Below are 10685 nucleotides of genomic sequence, written 5' to 3' on the forward strand. Positions count from 1 at the left end.
GGTCGAACAGCGCCCCGCTCATCCACGGGCTCAGGTGAGGGGCCCGGGGGGCTCATCCAGCCCCGGGGTCGCCGCTTCCCGCCGGGGGCCTGGGGCAGGCCCGGCGCTCCCTCAGCGGCCTGTGGACCGTGTCCCTTGTCCCGCGGGCCCTGGGCCGCCGGTGTCCCCTTGTCCCCTTGCACTGCTCGCCGCGCTCCCGGCGACAGCAGCGCTCCCGTTCAAATAAAATGGTGTTTGCAGCGCTCTGGAGGCTGCAGCGCGTGTCACAGCACTGTGGAGCTTTGAGTAGAGCGCACCCATAAAAGCTGTTCAAAAAACTTTTGTTTTCTCCCCCTGCAGTGACAACTCCCAGGTGTTTCAGCCTTACGTGTTGCGGACTCGCAGGAACAGCACAACAGTTATGAGCCGCCATGGAATGGTGAGGAATCTTAAGCATGTCATGTGTACACACAACAGGGAATAATTGGAGTAGAGAAATGAAGTTAAACTTGATTTGTATTTGCACTAAGTATCCTAGCAAGTTTCCAAGCTGCAGCATAAGCATTTTTGCATCTCTAACTGCAATGTATAGTGAAATAAAACTGGTGTGTTGACTGTCCCCAAGAAGACAAGAGTAGCTGACATTTTATGTGACTCCCCATATTAAGTCCAGTTTTAATGTTAATTTAAGCCTGTGTTAGAAGAGTAAAATGCTGTCAGAATTAAAAGTCTCGAAAGGGTGTTTTACTGTGTTCTGAAAATGGACAGTGTCACAGTTCTTTGTTGACTTGTTTGACGTAGTGCTCTTTTTTTGCAAAGGCAGAACACTAGACCTCAGAAAATCACTGAAAGAAGACAAATTTATTTGTTGCTCTCTGGTAGTGTACACTACTGCAGTTGTTTAACTTTTCAGAAATGTTCCATTTCTTTTTTTGTACCCTCTCCTCGTCAGGTGACGGATTTATGTGCTCCTTCCACTGAAATTTTTCTGTCTTGTCTGAGGATAGTGAAGATTGAATATTACTTTTCTCAAAGCCTTAAAGTCCTGACATAAGTTTCCTATGTGTCTTCTGTTCAGGAAAGGTGACAGAGTTTTTTAATTCAAAGTCTTCCGTTGTGAGACTTCTTAAGAATCCAGAATTTTGGAGCATGTCAATAGGTGTGACACTGGACACATGGCCATCCTGAGTGGGAACTGTTGGCCCATTTATATGTGGTGTTAAAGTTCCAGAGAAATTAAATGCATAAAATTGCACAAAATTGAAAACTTGCAGAAGTTAAGCTTTAGGCAGTGTTGTTCAAGACTGGGTTGAAGCACTGAGATTTCTCCTTTCCGATAGCCAGCAGGTTGAGTTGGGTGTCCTACAGCAGTTTGTCATATCCTGGGCAGTGGGGAATTGTGTAACAATCACAGTTTCATTTGTAACATCTCCCTTGTCTAAATGGCATCTGTAGCTATTTGTGCACTGGAGATGCTGAGCAGCTCTGCAAGTTAAATCCATGCCACTTGCTGAGTGATAGAAGGAATTTGTGAGTGGTAAAACAAGTCTTTTCTCTTGAAGGTCAGTGTTTACTTTTTTGCAACATTGTTTGAGTCAGCCACATGTAGTTGTGCAGCTCATTTTGAACTCCCTAAGAATGAGGTTGATGGTAAATAGTGTGCACACAAGCAGTTGTGTGTGATTTAATCATTGTGGCTGTCACTTTTTTTCCCAGTTTTTGTCATCATCTCCTATTCGTATTCCTAGCAGCCGACTTCATCAAATCAGGAGGGTAAGTGGAGTTTTTATCTGTGTATTCAGTAACAGAGTGAAGAGTACTGTATGATACTGGAGTACTTGCACAGTGGGGGTTTCTTTCCTATTGAGTATTTCAAGTACTAAAGAAAACTGATTATTTCTTAAGACTTAATTTCAACATGGAAATGGCCTTGCAAGGCTTATTGTTGTGTTTAAGCTACCTTGCATTTTAGAAGTATTTCATTTAAGAGAAGCAGTGAGCTGGACTGGTGGCTGTCCTGTCTCTCTGTGTAGTGGTTCTGCTGTTCATTTTTCAGTCCTGATGGCAAATAATGGAATCATGAGTGTTATTTCAAGTACCTGTGATGAATCAAATGTTATGGGAAAACTTATGACATTTATCTCTTGCAGGAGGAAGGAGTGGATTTAATGAACAGAGAAGCAGCACATGAAAGGTGAGTGTTACTGAAAGAAGGTGATAAAATAGCCAGAGTTATCCTCTTTGTAGCTACTGATGGGGTTTTTTGTATTCTAGGGAAGTGCAGACAGCAATGCAGATAAGCCAGTCATGGGAGGAAAGCTTGAGCCTGGTAATCTTTTTATAGATGTTTCCTATTTAATTCTGCTTTTACACTCAAATGATGAATTTAAGGGAAAGAGAGGAATTAACTGTGAAAATAATTTAAGAAGAATTTAAGCCCATCTGCTTTAGCTACTTTGTGCATTTGACCCAATGACTTTCCATTAGAAGGTTGTGCCTTGGATTTCAAGGTAGTGTCCTGTGCCAGTGTTAACTCTGAAACTTTGTATTCACAGAGCGACAATGACTTGGACAAGTCTGAGAAATCTTTTTCCCCAAAGAGAATAGACTTCGTTCCAGTTTCACCTGCACCTTCACCTACAAGAGGAATAGGAAAGGTAGGATAAGTGAAATACCAGGCTGAGACAATATTTCAGAATTCTGGACCAAGCTAAACTGTCAAGATCTGTAACTTCACAAATTGTTCCATAGTTTAAAAAACCCCTGAACAACACAAGCAAACAAGCACCACAAAAGCCAAATCCGTATTTTGTTGGTTTCTTAGAATCAAACGGTTGCCATCTGGGAGCCTGCAGAGTTTAAGCAGTGAAACACGGGATGTTTTCAGTTAGTGCTGTTTGTGCAGTGTTGGGTGGGTTGGGGTTCTGGTTCTAGGGAATCTGGAAGAGGTCATGAAATAGTCATGGACAGCATCTCCAGGTGAAGAAGTGGGGGGATTTTGGGGAAGAAGCACCAAAATTGGACTGCAAAATTGTGGTGAGAGATGAAAATGTGTCCATCAGTTATGGAAAGGAAGGCACAAACGCTCTCTGAAGGAGGACTTGGGTGTGTTGAACTCATACTGAAAACTGGTGGCAGATGCCAGAGAAAGATCTGGATGTTAGATAAACTACTTTTCCAGTGAGGATTGGAAGACTGAAATGTAGCACAGAGAAGCTGGCGCTGGGTTTAAAGATGAGCTGCTTGACCTTGTTGGCAGCCTCTTGTGTGATTCTGCTTTTGTACAAAAAAGGAGCAATCTGTGTGCTCCAACCAGATTGGTGCATGTAACAGCCACACATGAGTGCTGGGTAAATGTGTTCCTGGGAAAACACTGATGCTGCCAGCTGGTTCTGCACCTTTGGAATTCTGACTGTAAAGCACTAGCAGATAACTTGACAGAAAGATTTTTGTGTTTAGCTAGAAGCATTCATGGGCTAAACTCAAATTAACTGCAGAATCACAAAGCTAAATATCCTGTTTTACTCTGGAATATTGTCAGTTTTCAGGTCAGATGTATTTTGAGTAAACTCGTTTGTTTAAAAAGCCCCTTGAAAGAAGTAAGTCCTGAGTACAGTACTGCTGTTTCTAAATGTAACAAAGAACAGAAACAATTCTCTTATTTAGAGAACAGTGTCTATTTCAATTTTACTTCTCTTGTGGGTTTCAATTTTAGCTTAATCTGAGCAGAATTGCATGGGCCAGTATGTTTTTTAAGTTAAATTCCAATACTTGTAAGATTATATTTGATAATCTTTATAATCTGTTGCTAGCTTTTCTTTAAGAATAAAAAGGGAATAGAAGAGGGGATGTTTGTTTTGGAGGGTGGAGTGTAACATCTGAGTATTTTAAAGGAAATTCTAGACTGTCTTTATTTAAACTTTCTTCCTGCAGCAATGTTTTTCACCATCATTGCAAATGTTTGTGAGCAGTAATGGATTACCTCCAAGCCCTATTCCCAGTCCAACAAGGCGATTCTGCAAGTAAGAAATGAGTGTCCGTTGTGCTAACATTGGAATTTAAGCCAAAGATGAATTCAAGTTGATGTTAAGGCATTAAAAGAGACTTCAATTTTACAACTGCCAAAGCATTGCCGCATAAAAATGCTCTGACAGTTCAGCCTTTACCCATGGCAGCTTTGTGTGTGTGCTCTTCTAGAGCATGTGTCAATTTTAAACTGGACTTGGTAACTTGAGGAGAAGTCCTCAGGTATTTCAAATTAACTTTGTCAGCAGATTAGTTTTATTTAAATACACTGCAAAATTTGGAAAAGGATTGAAATGAGGATGTGATTCACTAAGGGAAGGAGAAAACCTTAGAAAATCTTCTACAAGTTTGTGTGGCAGATAATCTGCTCTAATAGGCAGCCCTCATTTGTTATCTATGTATGTAGATTCCACAAGAATCCCAGTTGTGCAGGAATAACTTTGAAGAATGCTTCATATGCTGTGGTTGTGTTGATTTGATGCAAACTGGAACCTTTACAGGCCTGACTCTCAACTGTATCAGGCCCAGTGTTCTTGGCCCCATTAAAAGAAAAGGTATGTGTATTTACCTTACCTTAACATGGATGTAGTTTTATAGCAGGATACATTTTTTTTTTGTTATTCTGTAAATATAATGCACTTGTATCCACAGTGAACTGGAATTTGCCAGGCATAACTCAAAAATACAATGTAAAGTAGCTAATCTAAACCACAGGAGTGAAAAACTTAAAAAACAGCTACTGCTTGACAGAGGCAAACTTTGTTATACAACAAATTAAATGTCAGAGCTTGCAAATGTTCAAAACATTCCTCCAAGTACCACTGAACAGTGCACACCCTTCAGATCATCTTAGGAATGTTGCTTATCATGCAGTATCTTCTAAACTTAGTACTGAATGTTTGTTTTCACTCTGAAAGTTCAGAAGGTGAGTGTTTAGAGAAATGGAATAGATCAGTGCCCTCTTCTCCTGAAGGGGGAAAATGCATGCTTTCCTGGAACTGTTCTTTGTTAGATATTTACAAGTAACATCCTCAAACAAATCTCCACAGTGGAACTGTAAAAATGAGATGTTCCTAAAGTGTGCCTTTAGCTGTGCTTATCGTTTCTGCTTTCTTTTTTGATTTAGGCATTCTTAACTGCACCAAAAACATCCTTTTCTTGTACAAGACTTACATTTAGGCTTTGAGAAAAGTTACTGGTTTTGTTTGGCTTTTTTTTTTAGTACTGCTTGTCCTGTCAGATAAAGAACATTATCTAACTGATACTGATTTGACAGAGGAGAGAGACAAGTTTTCTCAAAGATGTCAGTTCTATCTTGGCTTTTATTTCCTGTGTATTTTAGAGGCACTAAAATTGATCAAAAGTTTATTAAACTAAATGATCAATTAGGAATAAATATCCACACTTACACTTCACACAAATTGTAAAAGCAGTGCAGGTAGACAGACTGGCCTTTCCTCACCAAATCCATGGGCTCCCATGGAACATCTTTTACAAAGTGGAGGTATGAGTTTTCCTTTTCTTTCTTGAAATATATAAGAATTTTCAACATGCTGCCTAATTTTGAAACAACTAATCCTTGTAAATAAACTTACTTTCTTTTCCTAAATACATGGTCCTATTTTTTTTCTGAATTTACAGTAGGAGAAGGAAAGCCATGAACTGAAGAACTTCTCACTTCCATAGGGGATTTGTACTGGTGGACTCTTTAATGTATTGTAGCAGTGCAGATCTGTCTCTATGAAATTTAAGGGGAAAAATTGTTACCTAAGTTGGTGTTTTGTTCATTTTTCTGCAAGACCAAATATTTTATAAGTGTTTTTTGCCCATTCTGCTTGCTAGAACCAATTATTCCTTGCTTTGAGATAGGAATGTATCCCTGTGGGCTGAAGGAAATGAGACTTTTGGAAGTTACCAGTCTTCTATAAAATGTAGCAGTGTGATTCTGTTGCAGGATGTATAGACTGGTTTGGTATAATGTTCAGCTTCTGTCAGGTTTTTGAACTGACTCTGCAAATACTGCCAAGTGTAGATAAAAGCCAGAAAAATTGCATTTCATGCTTTTTTTCCCCCGAAGTTAGAATGAAATATACTGTAGGTCAGAGGGTTTGGGTTTTTTAAATTTATTTTCAAGTTCATGATATTTTCAAATGTGTGTTGTAGAGCAGCTATTAGTGAGCCAGCTCATTCTCACTGCAGATTATACTAAACAGATTACATGAATTCTCTCCATCATATTTAATCTCTTAATGTCTGTAGATGATTACAGGTACAAAGATAGTCTGATCCATGATGAGTAAGTGGAAATGCTTCCACATCACAGATTTATTCCATTCAGCTTCCCTGTAAAAGTGTACCCATGCATCAGAATTCATTGTACAGGGGAGGGTGAAACTGAACCCAGCTGTCATTCTTATTTTCATCATCACTAACAATTTTAAGCTTCATATTTTGACTTATATCAGTTACCTCATCTCAGCTGTTTACTTAAAATATGTTATGGTAATTAGTGTGCTTTAGATTATTTCGTCTGATTGCAGTACAAGTAGCAACTTTTATGTCTTTGAGATCATTGTGCCCCTCAGATAATGCTGAAACTTTAGCTAAGGATGGACTGGATGGTCTAACAAAAGCTATCCTCAAATTGATGTCTTAGTCTTGGTTGGCTGAATTGGAGAACTGGTGTTACAAATGCAACCTTGGAGTGTTGTAGGTCAAACCTGTCTTTTACAGCAGACAAATATTAAATGTATATTGCAGACTCAAGTGAGTTTGATTATTTACACTGTTTTCCTTAGGTGAAATGGAAACTGAAAGTCAGCCAAAGAGACTTTTCCAAGGAACAACCAACATGCTTTCTCCAGATGTTACACATCTGACAGATCTCAGTTCATGGTAAAATATTTCACATGCCCTGAAATGCCAAGACAAGGAATGTGCATTTATCACAAGCTTTCTAGTTGTTTTTTTCCCAGGAAAAAAATACTTTGTGTGTATCTTGTGGATGTGTATTAATGGAAGCTGTCCTGTGGTAGTGTCCTGTGACAATGGTCCTTCTCCTTTGATCAATTCTTCCTGAACAGACTCTAGCCTAGATTTTGGGTATCAAACCTTTTACACTGAATATAATTGTCACAAATCCCTGTTGATTCGTAAGCAAAGTTATTTCAGTTCATTGTTACAATATGTTGTAAGCAGTGGTCATACAGTGTCTGTGGCGCTTCACTGAATACTTAAAGATGTGTGTGAGTACTTAATTGTTCTTGTCCTTAAGTTCATGATTTTTAGAGTTATCTTTCTTTATTACAATCATAAAATACAAAGGGTTTTTTTGTGTTGAGTCAGAGATTAAGTATTCAAAAATATCAGCTGTTATTACTGTAATCGCTACAGACTTGAAACTGCCTAGATGGTTTTTTCCATGTTGTTTCCCCTAAATTGGAAAGCATCAATTTATGTGCCCTCTGGGATCTTGTATCTAGACTTCAAAATCCAAACACAGGAATTCTGTGAGAAAAATAGGTCTCAATCTTGCCTTGAGTAGTGCCGTGTTAAAGAGCATACCAGCTAATTAATGACATCTTTGCTGCATTGCTGATTAATTTATTATTTTTCCTTTACGATAAGATTTTAAGGTTTTATATTTACTTGTTGTCACCTCCTTCCTATGATTAAAATCAGCTTCATGATTTATTCTGCATGTTAAAAGAACCCAATAATTCTGTTCCTCGTTCCCATGAGGAGCATGAATATCTCTAACATGCTAGAGAAAACAAGGAGTTTTCAGGGCTGCCAGTCTTGCAGGAAAGACTGAGTGGTAGTATAGGTCTCCTACAAGTCCTGTCCAAGGGGGAAGCTTTGTTCAGAGCCTCGTGGCCCTGCACTAAAGGACCTTTTCCCTTTCCCCAGCCTGTCCTCGGATATTCTGGACGGGAGCAGCAGCAGCGTTGGCTCCTCCTCTGATTCCCTGACTAAAGGCAGCATCACCACAGAGTCTCCAGTGACGTGCTCCAACTCCTGCTCCTCGTTCATTCTCATGGATGACTTCTCACCCAAGTGACTTTACCAAGTCCTGAGTCAGTGTCTGGCTGTGCTGTCCCCTTCCTGTACGCTCGTACAGAGAAATGAACTCTGATCCTTGAACCATTCATATGAGGTTTATTAAAAGGAAAAATTGTTGTTACTGTAATCCTTGGCTACTTTCCAGTGATTTTTTTTTTAATTTATCCATTTAATGGACATTGTAGACCATATTAATGTCTGGTTTTGCGAATTTATTTTTTAAACAAGATGTCTGCTGATATTATACTAACTTTTGCTTTCAGGAACTTGCATACACTTTTTGATTCCAGGAATAGGTATCTACCTATTAGTGTTGCAATTTTTAGGAATGTACTTCTATCATTATCATGATCGCTATGTCTAGGGAAATAACTTGGTTTGGAAGGATTTGAAAATACTAATTTATTCTCTGGCACTTCTACTATTGAGTAAAATTACTCTTGCTTTTTTTTTTTTTCTTTTCAGTCACTAGCCTCAAATTCCTTTGTGGAAGGGAGAAAAAAATATTTGATTTCCTTAGTGCTGCTAGTTATTTTTATGAATTCATTTACAGAAGACCACATTGAGTGTGGAAATCTCACTCTATTACATTAAACTAAAAACCCCACAGCAAAATAACTAATGACTGTCACTTTTGCCATCAGTGAAGAAATAATAATACTCTGCAAACAATTAAATTAGCTGCATAGTTCTTTTCCCAGAACATTTGTCCTACAGATTGTATGAAATAAGGTCATTATTCAGCAAGATTTGGCCAGGAAGAATTAATCCACACCTCGATTGAAGACATACAGTGCAGATAACTAAGTTAATTAAACTACTGTGTAGGAGAACCATGTATGGCACCATCGATGTCTCCTGTGGCATTGAGGTCATAAGTATTTTTGTGCCTTAGGGGACATTGTTACAAAATTATGGAATGTAAACCAGAGGGGTGGGTGGGGAAAGTCCTTTGTGTACAGCTTGTTTATAGAGTGCTTACCCAAGCCTGTCAGGGGTGCTGCTTCCCTTTGTGTTCCTTTTGAGGTGTGGAGGTGCTGGGGCAGCCCCAGCTCTGAGGGGCAGCCAAGGTGAGACCCTTTGCAGCTGCTCGGGGCAGAGTTTGTCCCTTTCTTGGTCATGAGCAGAGCAAACAGCTCAGCAAACGTTGGATCCCTAAGGAAAGGCTTTAGATTGGATACAAGCTCTGCAAATTGCTTGGTGAAGGAGTTCCCTTTGAGCTATGAGTAGTCTTGATACAGTACCTTGGTCAGTCTGAGGTAGGAACAGATATTTTACTTTTTAAAGACTATAACGGGGCAAAATAAATCCGTTTGTAATCTACTGTGTTATGCTATTTATTATTTATAACTCTGTAAAAAGTCTGTGGTGATGAATTATAGTATTTTTTTATGATTGAATAAGTTTTTTATGTTCAGTAATTGCTGGCTGGTTTGTATTTAATACGCAACGTTGTCTGCCAGAATCATAAGCTTCCATTTTTGAATGTTTGTAACATAAATGCTTTTGTTACCTAAAAAGTACAACTTGTGATCTTTCTGAAAGAAAATAGCACTGAATTTAAAGTAAGATTATGTGCTTTAGATGTGAGCACAATCTCTGGCAATACTGTCTGGCTAAAAGGGAGGGGGAGAACTGTAGTTTTTTCTGTTCTGAAGAAGCCGTTGGGTATCCAGAAGACATGTACATACCAGATTATTTTTAAAAGTGTGTCCATTAAATTGTAAGAAGTACCACAATGGGCCAACAGTGGCACTGTTATTTGTATGATCATTTCCACCTGTGGAACATTAGTTCCCCACTTCAAATAAATGTGCATATTGTAAAATATTGTCCATTGGTGCCATTTTTAAATGAGCTCTACAGTATTGAATGTTAATTTTATTTGTATATGCACAGTGCTATTTCTTGAACTTTTGATGTCTTAAGTCGCTTAATTATTTTTTTATTCATGCCTGTATCTTCTCTGCCTTCTTGGTGCTTAAGGAAGGCTGCTTTTCCATTTGCAAAATATTGATAAACAGTCTGTGATGAAATCCAACCCGTTACCTGTGCCCCACTTCCATTCCACCGTGCTTTTACTGGTACTGTGATGTGGAAATCTGAGGGGTGCCAGGAGGGGGAAACCTATTGCATGCTTTCTTAAACCTGAGAAGAGCATAGCTATTGCTTCATTTTGGCTGATTTACCTGTACAATTGATGTATTCCAGATTTGTTTGTTAGTGGAGAGTCCTATCTGAGTGCTGGCCTCTGTAAACATTCGAATGTAAGCTGCATAAAGCGAGCGCACAAACAGTCACTCTTGTTACAGCAGTTTTTTGTAGTGTTCTGCCTATTCCCCACTCTTGGAAGGTCTTGTACAAGACATTGCTCTTTTATAAAATATAAAATATATCTGTAATGCCCACTCTCGCTGTGTCTGTTGTTTCAGAACGAATGGATGTCACTGGGTAACAGGCCCAGGGTAGGCCCAGGTTCTCTTTCACACTCCTAGCACAACTTGTTAATTTTGAAACAAAGTTTTCTAACATGCTGATTATTGATTCTTGCACTACATGCCTTTGAGTTGCCACTGCTTAGAGGGATCACTGATACTGCAGCATACTCTAAAACTGAC

General features: G+C 39.0%; 1 protein-coding gene and 1 non-coding gene across 2 annotated transcripts; both read left to right on the top strand.

Moving 5' to 3' along the window:
- Positions 1–6: 6 nt before the first annotated feature.
- On the top strand, positions 7–10475 carry LOC102036442 (protein FAM122A-like). The gene is given in 10 exon segments (XM_014309836.2): positions 7–34; positions 340–418; positions 1696–1752; positions 2130–2173; positions 2254–2308; positions 2535–2636; positions 3913–4012; positions 4506–4559; positions 6804–6900; positions 7915–10475. Coding segments are annotated over 9 exon segments (678 nt in total). The 5' UTR covers positions 7–34; positions 340–400; the 3' UTR covers positions 8066–10475.
- LOC115948641 lies at positions 7701–7844 on the top strand. The gene has a single exon (XR_004082440.1). It is a non-coding gene; the product is annotated as a small nucleolar RNA U109 (small nucleolar RNA).
- Positions 10476–10685: the final 210 nt, after the last annotated feature.

This window comes from Geospiza fortis, unplaced genomic scaffold (assembly GCF_000277835.1).
Source record: "Geospiza fortis unplaced genomic scaffold, GeoFor_1.0 scaffold874, whole genome shotgun sequence".
Lineage (NCBI taxonomy): Eukaryota > Metazoa > Chordata > Aves > Passeriformes > Thraupidae > Geospiza > Geospiza fortis.